The 18071-nt window shown below is 43.2% G+C and overlaps 1 protein-coding gene across 1 annotated transcript in view; it reads right to left on the bottom strand.

The window, feature by feature from the left end:
- LOC306972262 (vasoactive intestinal polypeptide receptor 2-like) overlaps nucleotides 1-17498 on the bottom strand; it is a gene marked incomplete at its 5' end in the record, with an annotated part of 42638 nt that extends 25140 nt beyond the window's left edge. The window contains 5 exons of the mRNA XM_079568809.1: nucleotides 6155-6246; nucleotides 7192-7305; nucleotides 10906-11008; nucleotides 15880-16078; nucleotides 17434-17498. Of these exons, the coding sequence (XP_079424935.1) occupies nucleotides 6155-6246; nucleotides 7192-7305; nucleotides 10906-11008; nucleotides 15880-16078; nucleotides 17434-17498 (573 nt within the window). The remainder of the gene's footprint in view (nucleotides 1-6154; nucleotides 6247-7191; nucleotides 7306-10905; nucleotides 11009-15879; nucleotides 16079-17433) is intronic.
- Between the last annotated feature and the right edge of the window lie 573 nt (nucleotides 17499-18071).

Consider the following 18071-nt stretch of genomic DNA (forward strand, 5'->3'; position numbering starts at 1 on the left):
GAAATAAACATGGCGGCGCCCAGGCGGCGGCCATTGAGATTACGGTTTCTATTATAGATTGCGTTTCTTTTTTTTGTTAGTCCGACACTTCTCTCTCATTCTCTGGAGCGCGTTTGACAACACAGAGCAGCTTCCCATGGAAGGATCGAAACAGTTGAGATTTCAACATTTCTCTGAGTCTTTAAATGGTTAAAATCGGCCCATGGACGACTGAGAAACATCCTGTTAAAATCTTCAATCTGAGAATCAGGCAGTTTAAATGCACACGCCATAAAAAGGGATCGATAACACACAGTGTTTCAAAACATGTCAATGTTGTCGTTGAAAATTGACTTGAAAATATTGAGGTATTTTCCTCTTTCCATAACGTTAGTGTCCGTCCAGAGAGGAGGAGAGAGGAAGAGGGGGGAGGGTTAATCAGAAAAGAGAGTGTTTCATTAAACACTAATTATCTCAGAATCTAGAAAACAATCTGTGATATTGATCAAAATGAGTTTAACTTAGATTTCTCAGGAACATAGAAACAGTTTTCACCAACAGAGAGCTTAGAGTCTCAGCTTTCAAACGAGCCACAGCATGTGTCCATAGCTATAACATAGAATACACTGTGGTGCTACAAATATCTTGAAAAATTGTCTAGATTGTTGGCACTCCACCGCTTAATCCCCAAAACAGCGCAGCCTCAATGTGTTAAGAAATGATCAGATAATAAATGTACAAATGCTGTAATAGTGCACAGTCATCATAGTGTTACCACACATTTTATTGCATTAATTGGTCAAACTGAAAACTGTTTCAGTTTGTGCATAACAGTTCATGAGGGACTATGTGACCTTGTAACAACTAAAACCTTAAGTAAACTTCGAGATTTGCATTTAAAAAAATCTCATGATCTTATAATGAGCTGTGACAGTAATACTGACATAATAATATGCATAGGAAGTGAAAAACTATATATACACTTGTGTGTTGGTTTAATGTTTGTTGCATTTCATGTACATGTAATTCAATACTACAATAATACACCAAGGACTAAAGTAAGCAACCACATATAAAAGGATGAATAGGAGTGGGAGTAAATATGAGTGTCTTCTTTCGACTCCTTTTTTCGACTCTTATATATATACATTTTTTTTTTTTTTATGACGCTATGTAAAATATTAAATTCAATTTAAAAAAAGTGGGCTTGGTTTGGGCCTCTCTTTCTGCTCTAGGACCTCGGGCCTCATGTATGAAGCTTGCTAGCAGAAAATAAAGCCTCCTCACCCTGACAGACTCTCCCACCCCCATCTCCATCGTGGACTCCTTCCATTTCCAGGGCACCACCATCACCCAGGACCTCACATGGGAGTCAACCATCAGTTCCCTCATACAGAAGGTCCAGCAGAGGATGCTCTTCCTGCGGCAGCTGAGGAAACTGCTGGTGCAGTTCTACACAGCCATCATCGAGTCCATCCTCACCTCCTCCATCACATATTTTTATGCATGCGGCGGGCGCATTGAGTTGCCTTGTGTACGAAATGCGCGGTATAAATAAAGTTGCCTTGCCTTTAGTTTTAAAGTTTTTATAGTTTACTATTATCTACAAAGTTTCATGTTGCACGTTTGCACCAAAAAAGAATAAATAAATAATTTCCTTGTTTGTGAACCTGGTGGGAATCGAACCCGGGACCATCTTACTGATAATAGTATCAGAATAAAACCTATTCTATATAAATAAACCTTGACCTTGACCTATTGCTCTCCCAGTCCCCAGACCAGAATCCTGCTGAAAACATGAGGTGACCAGAGATGATCCAGAGCCGTAATCGTGGCCAAAGAAGGTGACACTGTGTGCTGGTCAAAGGTCCAGTCATTGTTGTTTTGTTGTTGTTTTGTTGGGATGGAGTGCTGTGTTTTTATTTCAGCCATTTGCTCATTGTGACAGTTGAAGTCGCTGGTCACACTGAAGGCTCCGCTCTGGACACAAACACTTGCTGTCACAGGAGTCTGAGTGATTGCATTTGATGGAGCTACTCGGTGAGTTGGACATGGACAAAGGCCTGACCTCAGCTCACCCTCTGCTCTGACAGACAATTACTGGGAAACAACGTCCAACAGAGGACACCGTCACCACAGTGTTCCTATTACACTGCGCCCAACGCTGTCCTAAAGGCCAAAGGCTCATTTATGCTCTAAATACTTCTCCTGATCATCTTCACCAAGCACTTTGAATCATCACCGCGGACCGAGCAATCAATCAATCAATCAATCAATCAATCAATCAGTCAGTCAGTCAGTCAGTCAGTCAGTCAGTCAGTCAGTCAGTCAGTCAGTCAGTCAGTCAGTCAGTCAGTCAGTCAGTCAGTCAGTCAGTCAGTCAGTCAGTCAGTCAGTCAGTCAGTCAGTCAGTCAGTCAGTCAGTCAGTCAGTTGTTTTACCTAGCCCAACATCACAACAGGAGATAGTAGCTATAAGCTAATATAGGCATATTTGTAGCCTGGACAGTCAGCCACGGCTACTGTCTCTTCTCTCACTTAGAATGAACAGAGTTCAGTTGTTCGTCTGCTGATTGGGCAGAAGATGGCGCTGTTTCTCAGTCTTCTGTGTGACTTGTTATTTTTCATATTTTCCTACTCCGTTAAACTAACGTGTTGAAACACCAGGTCCGAGGCACACGTCTGTAAAGGAGAGGAGAGGCGTGTAGTTTGGCTGGCTACATGCAGACTGTAAAATGACAGTATTTATCCTTCTGACTGGCTTTATTCATTTCATTGATTTGATTTGCTCTTCACCACATTTGTGAAAGTTTTCCAAATTTTGTCAGACCACATATTGCCTTTTGACATTCTGAACATCTGAACAAATTGAGCCAATAAGAGGGTGGCACACTTTTTTTTTAACAATTTGCAAAGTACTAGGTCTATACCTAACACTGCGTAACTTTGGCAGGAAACCGACATTTCAACGATACAAAGATACAGTAAGTAGGTCATTAATAATCATGTGTGAGTATATTAGAACAGTTACAACATATGTAGGATGACTTTGTTCTCTCTGATGCTTGACCTCTGTGTCCAAGCACAACAATGCCAATTTTCAGGGCAATGCCTCTCTCTCTGCTGTTGTTGATGACCTTCAAGGTTTTTCTTGTCTCAGATTCACATCTGTGAGACGAACCTCACATCCTCAAGGTTATCCTTCTGCCGTTCATTTGTCCTTCAGTAAAACCATCAAAGAAGTGGATTGAGCGGCGAGTGACGAGGCAAGAGATGGTAGTTGCTCTTCTCTTGTGGAAGAAAGACTAAAGTCTTTTGTGCTTTTTCCCTGGGCATCTTACAAGATTTTTCAGCCTTGTCTCTTGTTGTGTGGCGATGTTTTTGTGAGTCTGGTTTCACACACAGGGAGACGACACAGACTGGCAGATGGATGATCAGCTCGCTCGTTCATTCTTCTGTATTTAAGCATGCAAGCAGTGTCATGCATTTATCGAGTGTTAAGTCAGTAATTATCACGACAGGCCTGTCGTTAACAATGTCAGCATTGTGAGAAAGTGTGAAGCGTTAAAGAGGGGGTATTATGTTTTTTTCAATCACATACCAGTCAGCACACTACAACGATGATGCAACCTTCTGTTGGTCTGTAAATGCAGTAAATTAAAATAACTGCCATGAATAAATTTGCTCTCGCAAAATGGCTGTAGCGAGCGTCTTGAAATAGGCCCCTGTCTTTTTAAGAAAGCCTAACCGTTTCCGACACGCCCCCTCCACACGCTGTCTGTGGCATCATCACAACACTACTATCTGCATTCTCTCGACAGTCAATTTTCGATGCATTTTAATTTTACTGTTGGAAAGGAGCTACGCTTTATCACACAGGATATGATTTGATCCTGTGTCTGACGGAAAGTGACTTTAGAGATGAACCTCTGAGAGTTCAGGAGTTCTGTGTCTACACCGAAGAGAGTGAGATCTAGCCTGAAAAAAAAAACCTGCTGTTTGGAGGCTATCTATAACTATGCCCCATGGTCTACACCAGGATCTCCCCAGGGACATTATCTGTGCAGGTGGACAATGGATATTCGAGGTTACCCCCGTTAGCATGTTACAGTCGGCTACAGCTCATTGTTAAAGTCTGCAATAAAACACAAATGTGCAAAGCCAGGCTCAGTGTGTGATCATTGTTAAACGGTTCTTTATGTAAACAGTGTTCCAAATTATTATGCAAATTGCAAATTGTTTTATGAAACTCATGGATGGTATCGTGTCTCGGGGCTCTATGAATCACTGACATGAATCTCAGAGACCTGGGATGATTAGTTGTCAGGTTAAGCCCAGTTAAGGGAAAAACTACTGAAAAAGGACCTTCCACATTATTAAGCAGATCATCATTTTCAAGCAATATGGGAAAGAAAAAGGGTCTGTCTGCTGATGAAAAGCGTGAAATAGTTGAATGCCTTGGTCTAGGTATGAAAACCTTCGATATTTCATGAAAGATTAAGCGTAATCATCGTACTGATAAGAGATTTGTGGAGGATTCAGACACACTCGTGTTTGTGCAGATAAAGGCACAATGAGGACGGTTTCTGCCAGACAAAGACATCAGATTAAGAGAACAGATGCTACAAAGCAGCAGACAGGTATTTGAAGCTGCTGGTGCCTCTGGAGTCTCCCGAACATGAAGGTGTAGGACCCTCCAGAGGCTGCAGTTGTGCATAAACCTTCTATCCGGGCCTCCCCTAAACTGTTCATTGAAGCTGAAACAGAAACGGCTGCAGTGGCTCAGAAATACATGAAGACTCATTTTCAAAAGTCTTGTTCACTGATGAGGCCGTGTAACCCTGGATGGTCAGCTGGATGGAGTAGTGGATGGTTGGTGAATGGCCACAATGTCCCAACAAGGCTGTGACGTCAGTAAGGAGGGGGCGGAGTCATGTTTTGGGCCAGAATCATGGGGAGAGAGCTGGTCGGCCCCTTTAGGCCCTTTAGGCTCCCTGAAGGTGTGAAAATGACCTTTGAAAAATATGTGGAGTTTCTGACTGACCACTGTCTTCTATCCTACAAAAAGAAGAGCCGTGTTTTCCCGAACAAAATCATCTTCATCATGACAACACACCATGTCATACTGTAAAGAGTACCTCTGCATCACTGGCTGCCATGAGCATAAAAGGAGAGACGCTTATGATGTGGACCCCCTCCTCCCCTGACCTCAACCCTATTCAAAATGTCAAAATGTGAGGTTTATTACGCATGGGGAGAAATACAGCACCGAGAAGTCCCTGGGTAATTCTTGTTGAAGATGAAAGAGCATGGCATTTTGGTGTATTTATGCAGATGAGTAGCAGACAACAACAATCAGGAGATGGTTTTAGAGGAAGGGCCTATATCAAGAGAAGCGCGTTTGGCTACGAGGACTTTATTCAACCTTCCTAAAGAAGAGGCCACTCGTCAGAGGTTGTTTTTTCTCTCCAGGATTCCACGACTATCACCAAAATAGAATTTTCTGTGACTGTCTCTGATGGATGTTTGGTGAACCTTCACCAGAACCAAAGTGGATTCACTTTATAACCAACGCGAATCCCATAATGTGAGTCAAGCAGAACGCGCGTTAGCGTGTGTTAGTGTGTTTGTTAGCGTGTATGTCAGCTTGTGTGTTAGCCATTTATGAAGCTGTGTTGCAGATGTCAACTGTTTTTAGGGAATGACATAAAAAAGTCGATTTTACATAATACCCTTACCCTTTAAGTTAATTCATGTGCACCGCCCCAATGTGTATGTAATGTGTAAACACAAGCCCCACTGACAAACATGGTTTCCAGGTTCTTAGGTCCGATGGGTAATCCTTATAGTCTGTCTCCTTCTTAAAAGCTCAGAACACTCTGTTCCACCTGCTGATGTCATGAGGTGCTTGTTTTGTCAGACTAATGCAACCGTGTATGGTCTGACTCTGCAGTAATTGGCTCTGTGGTCAGTCCGCTGTGGGACTCTGACATTTACAGACTCACACTGCTCTGCTAATGAGACTACCAGCAGGGGGCAGTCACACTCCCATCGCGCTGTGGCCCCAATGCACTGTCCCAACAGTGCTGCCCCCTGCTGGTACGAGCTCAGTTAGGAATGGGCACTGGAGCTGTCATCGTGAGGCTCATTCTTATTGGGGTGGAGTTTGTATTTACCTTGTCCTCACTAGTGTCCGCCCCACAGACGCTGGAGATGTTTGGGAAGACTTCAGACCATCCGTATGAGGTGCACGTCCGGCTAATGTTTCCTGAAAATGAACGTAGTCTGAGAACTTCAAGGTTCCACTCTCCTGCGCCGCGCTATCACACCAGAGTCAATGCATTTTTAAAAACATTGAGAGATGACTGAAATATGAACTGCTGATGAATGTTTGTAGAGTTCTAAACTACAGAGTTAGCAGGTTTTAAACAGTGGTTAAAATGATTAGACCGAACACCATAGAAGATTATGTTCAAATATCAGTAATTGGGTTTGTCCCATGACAATCTCTACTTCGATGGAACCTAAACACATTTTTGGACAAACTTTTTTCTTTGGAAATTTAAGGTGGGAAACACATTTAATACAGTATAATTACCAGATATTCGTAACAACCTAAGAATTGACTGGTTGCCTAGTGATTTCTTGCCCTGTGATGATGGCTGTGAGTCAATCCACGCAAAGAGAAACCAGAGCAGGAAGACAGCGCACCCCACTGCACTAGGACAATGAAGAATGGTAAATGGTCTCAACTTATATAGCACTTTTCTACCTTCATTACGCCCTAAGTGCTTTACAGCAAGGAACCACTCACCCTCTCACAGACAATGGAGGCAGAGTGGCTGAAGTGTTCCAAGAAGCCCACTGGGGTGGCATGATAAAGGTGCGTTGACCTATATCGTGCCAGACTTGCCCTCTTGCTCTTACTGGACATGTGCCTCACGCTTGGGTTCAATTACAGTGAGAGTCATGCTAATGACTTTTATTTTCCTTTCCAAAACTTTGATTTCCTTAAACTGAGACATTTAAAGATAATGAATAATTAAAGATGTTATACATTTATATGTGAGATGCCATAGAATAGCAATAGCAAAATGCCGTTTTGCAGATACCACCATTTTGATGTGGACGCATAACATTATGCATTATTTTTGCAGTATTCAACACAGTTATCAAACGTTTTAATATTTCCTGAAAGAGAAGTGTCCCGTACCTTCTCGTCCGAAGATGGTCCTGAGCGCCCTGGGACAGGGTTGAACAACAGTCTGTCCCACTGCTGCTCTGTCCCAGCAGGTCACGCTGTCCCACACACCTCTACACACAGCTCCTAACACATACACAGCAAACATTCAGCGTTGTTATTACAGCTGCCTTCTCTGTTTCAGGCCTGTATCTGACTTTTGTCATGTGAAATGAACTCAGCGGTAGTTGAACTTCTGTATATACTGAAAAAAGACCTGCGTGTGTGTCTAATTCGATAAACCTTTATCGAATTGAAATTGAGGTTTTAGCTACTGTGATAACCTAACTTTAAAGGCCTGAGCTTTTTCTGTGTTTGTTTGTTTGTTTGTTTGTTTGTTTGTTTTTTAGTTTCCCTGCCTTGCACCTCTGCCATTTGAGTGATTTTCTCCAATCAGAATTATCAGGCCTCATTGCCTTTGGCTGCTGCCAACAGGAGAATCATGTTTGTCTGCTTTGTAGTCGCTGTACTCAAACTCCACATGTCTGGTGCAGCGCAAACTACTACTAACAAACAGCGACTGTTTATCGACTCGCAGCTCAGGTTGTGTCCCAGAGTTCTCATTTCATCATGGAGCGAGTTGAGGAGGTCAACAAAAGCTGACCGCCTCCACTCATTGCCATACTCTTGTATCATGTGAAGGAATTGTATCATGTAATGAGGAACTGTATCATGTAATGAGGAACTGTATCATGTAATGAGGAACTGTATCATGTAATGAGGAACTGTGTCATGTAATGAGGAACTGTGTCATGTAATGAGGAACTGTATCATGTAATGAGGAACTGTATCATGTAATGAGGAACTGTGTCATGTAATGAGGAACTGTGTCATGTAATGAGGAACTGTGTCATGTAATGAGGAACTGTGTCATGTAATGAGGAACTGTATCATGTAATGAGGAACTGTGTCATGTAATGAGGAACTGTGTCATGTAATGAGGAACTGTATCATGTAATGAGGAACTGTATCATGTAATGAGGAACTGTATCATGTAATGAGGAACTGTGTCATGTAATGAGGAACTGCGTCATGTAATGAGGAACTGTATCATGTAATGAGGAACTGTATCATGTAATGAGGAACTGTGTCATGTAATGAGGAACTGTGTCATGTAATGAGGAACTGTGTCATGTAATGAGGAACTGTGTCATGTAATGAGGAACTGTGTCATGTAATGAGGAACTGTATCATGTAATGAGGAACTGTATCATGTAATGAGGAACTGTATCATGTAATGAGGAACTGTATCATGTAATGAGGAACTGCGTCATGTAATGAGGAACTGTATCATGTAATGAGGAACTGTATCATGTAATGAGGAACTGTGTCATGTAATGAGGAACTGTGTCATGTAATGAGGAACTGTGTCATGTAATGAGGAACTGTGTCATGTAATGAGGAACTGTATCATGTAATGAGGAACTGTGTCATGTAATGAGGAACTGTATCATGTAATGAGGAACTGTATCATGTAATGAGGAACTGTATCATGTAATGAGGAACTGTATCATGTAATGAGGAACTGCGTCATGTAATGAGGAACTGTATCATGTAATGAGGAACTGTGTCATGTAATGAGGAACTGTGTCATGGAATGAGGAACTGTATCATGTAATGAGGAACTGTATCATGTAATGACGAACTGTATCATGTAATGAGGAACTGTATCATGTAATGAGGAACTGCGTCATGTAATGAGGAACTGTATCATGTAATGAGGAACTGCGTCATGTAATGAGGAACTGTATCATGTAATGAGGAACTGTGTCATGTAATGAGGAACTGTGTCATGTAATGAGGAACTGTATCATGTAATGAGGAACTGTGTCATGTAATGAGGAACTGTATTATGTAATGAGGAACTGTGTCATGTAATGAAGAACTGTGTCATGTAATGAGGAACTGTATAATGTAATGAGGAACTGGATCATGTAATGAGGAACTGTATCATGTAATGAGGAACTGTGTCATGTAATGAGGAACTGTGTCATGTAATGAGGAACTGTATCATGTAATGAGGAACTGTATCATGTAATGAGGAACTGTGTCATGTAATGAGGAACTGTGTCATGTAATGAGGAACTGTGTCATGTAATGAGGAACTGTGTCATGTAATGAGGAACTGTATCATGTAATGAGGAACTGTATCATGTAATGACGAACTGTATCATGTAATGAGGAACTGTATCATGTAATGAGGAACTGTATCATGTAATGAGGAACTGTATCATGTAATGAGGAACTGTGTCATGTAATGAGGAACTGTGTCATGTAATGAGGAACTGTGTCATGTAATGAGGAACTGTATCATGTAATGAGGAACTGTATCATGTAATGAGGAACTGTGTCATGTAATGAGGAACTGTATCATGTAATGAGGAACTGTGTCATGTAATGAGGAACTGTGTCATGTAATGAGGAACTGTATCATGTAATGAGGAACTGTGTCATGTAATGAGGAACTGTGTCATGTAATGAGGAACTGCGTCATGTAATGAGGAACTGTGTCATGTAATGAGGAACTGCGTCATGTAATGAGGAACTGTATCATGTAATGAGGAACTGTATCATGTAATGAGGAACTGTGTCATGTAATGAGGAACTGTATCATGTAATGAGGAACTGTGTCATGTAATGAGGAACTGTGTCATGTAATGAGGAACTGTATAATGTAATGAGGAACTGGATCATGTAATGAGGAACTGTATAATGTAATGAGGAACTGTGTCATGTAATGAGGAACTGTATCATGTAATAAGGAACTGTGTCATGTAATGAGGAACTGTATTATGTAATGAGGAATTGCAACATTTTGACAGACAGATTTTGATAATAAAACAAGCAGCAGGAATAGTGTGAGAGCACTACATTTTTTAGCAATGACTCAAACTAAGCATGTTTTTCTGACATCTCCATAAAACGCCTCCTTCCCTCTTGTAGATTTCTATCTTGTTGCTGAATGATGCTGAAATGTAGTGAGGGGCGAGTGAAGCCTTATGACACTCGGGGCTTTCCTGGCAAATAAAAGACTTGTAAGGTTCGAAGTCTTAGAGCTGTTTCGTTGTGACCTCTTGTGGACAAACTTTATTATTGTGACTTCTCATAAACACGACTGAAGCACCACCATGGTAATGTCTGCAGGAGAAGTTTCAACAGACGTGTGGCACTTATATTATTACAGCTGATATTGATTTTTGAATGATCAAATCAATCATAGGCCGATAAATAAGAGTCTTTTTCTTTGTAACGTGGATCTGTGGACATCAATGCACAATGTTTTTTTTTCATTCAGTCAGAGCTCATTTTGCCATTATGCTGTAGATGGCGCTCCTTACATTTCCCTCGTCTGGTCAGCTATCCACTTTGTAAAGAATAGGAACATTTTTATAAATAATTATTTGCTGCTCTGTTTTTGAGGGGCTGATTGCTAAATAAAAACTGATCTGAAGCACGAGGAGCTGAGTTCATTGATGCGTGCTTAGGAAGGCCCTCTCTGCTGCCTGCTGTTGGGGCAGTGATACAATGAACTAACCAGGGGCATGTTCATTTCGCATTGGATTTATTATAGGGTAAAATAAAAGGTTACTGGTAAGTAAAAGCAATGGAGAGGGCCAAGTTAAGGCTCTGCCTAAACAAAATCAAATCAAAAGTTCAGATTGAAGAGGAGGTCTGGTGCCTGCTCACCCGAGCCAGTTGTCCCGCCCTGCTCCTTCAGTCGGCTCATACAGTCGCTCTGGTCTCGCTCCAGCTGTTGGAGGAAATGACATGTGGGATGCCAGCCCTCCACCTGCACAAAAACAGACCTCTGCTACTCCACAGGTAGATAGACATAGCCTGACCATCGCCAGACAAAATATCACAAGTTATATTTAGTGTGGGGACCACCAATTCATTTTCTCGTAGGAGAGGTGTATGGTATGGGGTTCCATTTGTGCCAAAAATAAGTTGCTGAAATATGTGTCAATATAGTTGGTCTATGTCATTGCTATGTGTCTTTGGTCTATGTTTACGGTGTACATGTTGTTTGACATGTGTATGTAGCTTATGTGTATGTTTCATTTGTGTTTGTCGCATATGTGTTTGTTGTATATGTGTTTGTTGTATATGTAGTTGTTGCATATGTGTGTGTTATATATAATGTAGTCTGCACATGACTTCACTGGCTGGGAGTGTTCAATGCAGTTGCTCCTTGTGGGTTCATGTTGTTGTTAGATGTTGCTGCCCCCTGTGGTTAATTCGAGTACTTGTCACTGTCACTGCCGTGTTTCTCTGCTGTTGGTTCATGTTGTTGGTATATGTCATTGCTTGGTAGCTGTTGCTATTGCCTGCACCCATTGCCATTAACCAGTCACAATTAAAGTATATCTGTATGGGGGACCAAAACTGCCAAAATAATAAAGAAATTGGCGAATAATTATTAAATTATCACTGCAACTAAAAATCTATATACACTGCTCACAAAAACTTAGGGCACACTCAAAAAACACAATGTAACTCCAAGTCAGTCACATTTCTGGGATATCAGACTGTCCAGTTAGGAAGCCACGCTTATTGTGAATCAATTTCACTTGGTGTTGTGGAAATTAAACAGACACAGGTGGAAATGAGAGGCAATTAGCAAGATCACTCCAAAAGAGGAATGGTTTTGCAGGTATGACCACAGACCATTTCCCTGTCTTCATCCTTTGTACCGTATTTTTGGAACACTTTTGCATTTGTCCAGTGTTCTCACCACTAGAGGTATCATGAGGAGCATCTACAACCCACAGAAGCTGCTCAGGGAGTGATGCTCATCCAAAATGGCAGGTCCATTCATGCTGTGGCAAGAAGGTTTGCTGTGTCTCCCAGCGCAGTGTCCAGAGCCTGGAGGAGATACCAGGAGACAGGCCAGTACACCAGGAGACCTGGGGGGGCCCGACCGAGGTCAACAACCCAGCAGCAGGACCACTATCTGCTCATTTGTGCACGGAGAAACAGGAGAAGCACTGCCCGAGCCCTACAAAATGACCTCCAGAGGGCCACAAATGTGCATGTTGGTCCTCAAACGGTCAGAAACCGACTCCATGAGGGGGGTTTGAGGGCCTGACGTCCACAAGTTGGGCCGGTGCTTACTGCCCAACACCGTGCAGCCCGATTGGCATTTGCCCGAGAACACAGCGATTGGCAGATTGGCCAATGGTGCCCTGTGCTCTTCACGGATGAGAGCAGGTTCACCCTGAGCACATGTGACAGACGTGACAGAGTCTGGAGACGCCCTGGAGAACGTTCTGCTACTGCAACATCATCCAGCATGACCGGTATGGTGGTGGGTCAATGATGGTCTGGGGAGGCATTTCATTGGAGGGCCGCACAGCCCTCCATGTGCGAGCCAGAGGTTCCCTGACTGGCATTGGGGACCGGGATGAGATCCTCAGACCTATTGTAAGACCATATGCTGGTGCTGTGGGCCCTGGGTTCCTTCTGATGCCTGATAATACCAGGCCACATGTGGCAAGAGTGTGTCAGCAGGTCCTGCATGATGAAGGTATTGATGTTATGGACTGGCCTGCCCGTTCCCCAGACTTAAATCCAATAGAGCACATCTGGGACATCATGTCTTGGTCCATCCATCAACGCCACGTGGCACCACAGACTGTCCAGGAGCTACTGATGCTCTAATCCAGGTCTGGGAGGAGATCCCTCAGGAGGACATCCGTGGTCTCATCAGGAGCATGCCCAGGCGTTGTAGGGAGTGCATTCAGGCACGTGGAGGCCACACACACTACTGAGGATGATACAGACTCGTTTGGAGGCATTTCTACAGAATTTGGATTTGTCACTTTGATTTTGACTATAATTTTGGATCCAGACCTCCAGGGGCTGAGAATTTGATTTCCATTTATCATTCTTATGTTATTTTGTTCTCAACACATTGCCCTACACTATGAATAAAGATTTTCATCCGAAAAATCGAATTGATTGACATTTAGGATGTGTTTTTTGAGTGTGCCCTAAGTTTTTGTGAGCAGTGTATATTTAAAAAAAAAAAAAAAAAATCAACACTCTTTTTTATGGAAGCCCGTTTCCGCCATGTTAAAAAATAAAAGCCCAACGGGAAGTCGAAATTACGTGATTTAAAGTCATAATTTTGTGTTTTTAAATCTCGAAATTGCGACTTTTAAACTCGTACTACGAGTTTAAATCTCGTAATTTGGAATGAATGCAGTGAATGCAGTTGAAATTAGGACGGCCTCGGGTCGACCGATAAGGCGCTCCAGCATGTGTGAAAACACCCTTAGGACTAAGTTTTGCATTGCTTCACCTTTGAGTCTTCTCACACATGATGATCCTGAGGCCATATTGTAAAGCATACGCCCAGTTTGGTGTCATATAAGCTCTGTGAGTATAAGAGTGTGCAGTGTGTGGGCGGTGAGCAGAACACACATGGGAAGTGATCATGACTGACAAAGCACTGATCTGTGCCCCCATGGCCCACGCTTTTGAATACATTATGCACTGAACAATACACTGTATTAGCACCCATGTTTTCATGTGAAAGGCATAATGCAACACGTGCTCACAAGATGATCTACATCTCCACAGCAGGAGCACACCACCCTCTGATCATCAGAGGAACATCAGAGTCATTTTGACTGAAGCCATTCAAGTGGCTGCCATTGTAACTGCAGAAACAGAACTAATGCCATTGTTATTTTGAGATACGCATCCTGTCAATCACCACTCATTACATCGCTGAAGATGTCACAGCTGGGATTTGAACTATCTTTGGATTTGAAGTATCTTACTATGTTAAAATGTCTTATTGATCTAAAACTAAAACTGCAGTAGTTTTATTTTCAAGCTACTCCAAATAAGACCCCCCCCATCTCCCTCCTCTTGCTCCCCTTACTGTGCAGCTGTTTCAATAAAGAGAATAAAAGAAGAAGAAAGAATCTGTGTGGCTCTGTGGCTGTAGTCAAGCAATAGTCCGTGTTTTCACTTTGTGGTGAGAGGATCAAGCCTCGCTAGAGATGGAGAGGTGAGGAAGGCATTTCTTATATGTATAGGGCTTCAGGGGGCGCTTATGGGCGCTGTCGCCGCAATGCTAAGAGTATACTGAAGAAGATCCGAAGATTACTGAAAGATGCTGTAGTGGCTCGAATCACAACTGCATACAATACATACACATGCACATACACTTGTGTCCTCCACAGCTCATCAACACAACATCCATTTTGGTGGTTTTAAAAATGAAAATAAAAGGAAAAATAGGTTTAAATAATAAACACTAAATGCCTGATGTGTTTCACTATTTGGTTGTTTTTGTATAAATTCTGCAAAATCCTCTGTAATGAGCTTAAAAATGCAGGAAATCACCCAATGCAGTAAAGTATCAACAAATGCTGATGATAAAATGAACATGATCATAAAAACACATTTCCTCCACGATTTTAACTCTAGTGACAACCAGACATGCAGACCTGAGCCTGAAATCTCAATTATCTTCAGTTCAAACTCAAAGCTTTGATCTAAAGCTTTTGACCAGCTTTAAAATAAACACATTATTTGGAAAATTGGCCAAACCCTAAAAAAGACAAATTTCCCAATTTCAGTTTTTTTGAGTGAATCGAGGCTTATTACAGCTGGACAATCAGGAGGTTAAACTTGACGTTCAATAACAATATCAAGGCACAGCGCCCCCTAGTGCGGCTATAAAAGAAAAGTGACAACCAACCCATACTAATAGCCTACTCATTGTACATGTATGCACATATATGTGCAGGGGACATGCACGAGTGGAGGTCTACACAGTACACACCCTACACCTTTCCCACAGTTTATGTTACAGCCTCATTCCAACATGTTTCTTTTTTTCTCATCAGTCTACCCACGAGAATCGTTTTCCCACTAATTGTCCTTGAGATGCTTCAACAACTCTCCTGGAGGTAAATGAAATGGTTTTGGCCTTGACCTCCATAAGGTCCCACAGCTGACAGAGGAGGTCAGAGCAGAAACTAAGCCCTGAACTTAAAGGAAGTGTCTGTAAACTCAGACAGGTTTGTATGGAGGCACAGATCTGGGGCAGGTACAGGAGAATTGTTGCAGCATTGAAGGTCCCAAAGAGCACAGTGACCTCCATTATATGCAAATGGAGACGTTCAGAACCACCAGGACTCTTCCCAAACGGATCAATCAGGGAGAAGGGCCTTGGTCAGGGAGGAGACCGAGAACCCATTGGTCACTCTGACAGAGCTCCAGTTATTCTGAGGAAATAGGAGAACCTACAGACGGACAAACATCTCTATCATAATGTCTGATTAGTGGAGTGCTGCAGTTTTATTTGTAATAACGTTCATCACTACAAATCTAATGCATTTTGGAATGAGGCTGTAACATGACAACACACATTACTTACACACTGTATATGTCAGAGCAACCTCCTTCAGCCTTGGTGGGACAAATAATATCTTTACTTCAAGGATCCTTTTCATACACCAAAGGTCACAAAATAAACACTTTAATATTTGTCCATTTAAATATCGTATTGGCATATTCTTTTTTGCTGCAAAGTTTTTAAATAGCATTATTTTAAATCCAATAAAAAGTACAACAGCATCCTTCATTCTTGGCCATTAGAGTAAGCAGTAAAAGTAAACTAACAAGTTTGAAACATCTTACCGTGACTGGAGAGAAACTCACAAACAGAAGCACCAAACTCCTCATCTTCACATCTCCGTGTGGACCGGACTGGAGCAGTGGACCTGCCCGCCCCTCTGTGTTCTCCTCTTTGCTCTCCTCTGCTGTGCCATGGGGATGTGGGATAAAGTCAGAGGAGCTGAAGGCTGTGCGCTCTGCTGAGCCACACAGGGACCACAGACTGGGACCGAGCACAGGCTGATGAGTAAAGCAACCACTGACAGACCTGAGCACGCTTCTGCACGGACAGGCTTTCAAAATAAAACTAGGGAAGAGCTTTACACAAGATAAAGATGAACTCGGATATGAGGCAAGGGTTTGAATCTATTTTTATTTCTTAGCTACTTATTTATATATGAAATACGAACGCAGCTTCACGCAGAGTCAGACGCCTCATGTCGACATGTGAGAGGAGTTGTTTGCATATAATTGTATCTATTCACCTTATTCCGCCCCCCCCACTTTTGCCACTTATTGCTTTGTCTCGGCACTTCCGTTGTCCAGACACTTCCGGTCGAGCGCGAAGCCCGTTCATTTTAACGGAGAACGAGGGAAAATATTCTCCGCTCAAATCTGATGTTTAGTCGATTGATTTGTGTAAAATGTTCATTTGCACCGACATGTCGACACTGCAGCGTTTCTCTGCGTGGCCTGAAAACGGCGTTGTTTTCGTGTAGTGACTGATTTTGTGTGGACTTCTCCAGTCCCATGTTAACAGATAGGAGAAAAGGGGCGGGCACAATTCATGGCGGCGCCCACGCGAGCCCCCGGAATAAGGTGAATATTCCACCAGAAAAAGGTGGCGTCCCCTCTACAGGTCGGTGGGGAGTCCTTACCTCAAGTGGAGGAGGCGCACCCTTCGAGATCGCGTGAGGAGCTCAGTTACCCGGGAGGAGCTCGGATTAGAGTCGCTGCTCCTTCACGTCGAAAGGAGCAGCTGAGGTGGCTCGGGCATCTGTTTCGGATGCCTCTTGGTTGCCTCCCGTGGGAGGTGTTCCAGGCATGTCCTAGTGGGACAAGGCCTCGTGGAAGACCCAGGACACGGTGGTGGGACTATGTCTCCGAGCTGGCCTGGTGTCGCCTCGGGGTCCCCCCAGAACAGCTGGAGGAGGTGTGTGTGGATCGGGAAGTTTGGGCATCTCTGCTGAGACTGCTGCCCCCGCGACCCGGCCCCGGATAAAGCAGAAGAAAATGGATGGATGGATGAATGTATCTATATTGTTAATATTGTTGGTCTGTGTTTCATGTCGCACTCTTTCACCAAACCAAGCAGTCTGTGAACCCTTTCACTGAAAATGGCCATTCTGCTCCTGATTGACTGTCCTGACTCTGAGGTTAGCTCTGTTGTTTTACATGACTGTGTGGGCCGTCCCTTCCTGGAACCGCCACCTTAACGTAGAGGAGGGGTTTGAGCGCTCGACTGATCCTGGAGCTCTGTTGTCGGGGGCTTCGTGCCCCTGGTAGGGTCTCCCAGGGCAAACAGGTCCTGGGTGACGGGTCAGACAAAGAGCGGTTCAGAAGCCTCTTATGAGAGACCAAAAGGCCTGGGTTGGAACCATGTGGCCGTCCCTCCGTGGACCCACCACCTGCAGGGGAGCCATAAGGGCCTGGTGCAGTGTAATTTGGGCAGCTCCAACAGCTGCCCCCATGACCCGGCAACGTAAAAGTGGGAGAAAATGGATGGATGGGTGGATGGTGTGGGCCGTCAGGTAAAAACATCATTTGATTTCTCCCTGCTGTCATTTCTCAGCTGTCAGCGTGATATCAATTATTTCTGCCCTCACTGTCCTCCTGCTGTTACCACGGTTACACAAGGCCAGGCCAACCCATTCAGGAGGTTCCTGAAACATAATGTAAACCACATCTGCAGAAGTCAAATAGAAGAGACTTTATTCTATATGCAGGGAGTGTTTTTTCACATCTCTCTCAGACCAGAGCCTGAGCTAGCGGGGATTGTGTGCTCCCAAAGTCCTTGAAGGGGCTACACTGTGGAAATCTCTCCACTGGACTAAAACTGCAGACTGACTTGAACATCTTTAGCAGTGAGCTCAAACAGTGGCTAAAATCGTAGCGTTCCTCATGTGTAAAATGTGTCTGGTCTTGTATAATAATGTCTTTTATCTATTGCACCCTTCTCTAACACTTTGTTATTGCTGTGTCCATATAGAGCTGGA

The sequence above is a fragment of the Gobius niger genome, assembly GCF_951799975.1.
Source record: "Gobius niger genome assembly, chromosome: 13".
Lineage (NCBI taxonomy): Eukaryota > Metazoa > Chordata > Actinopteri > Gobiiformes > Gobiidae > Gobius > Gobius niger.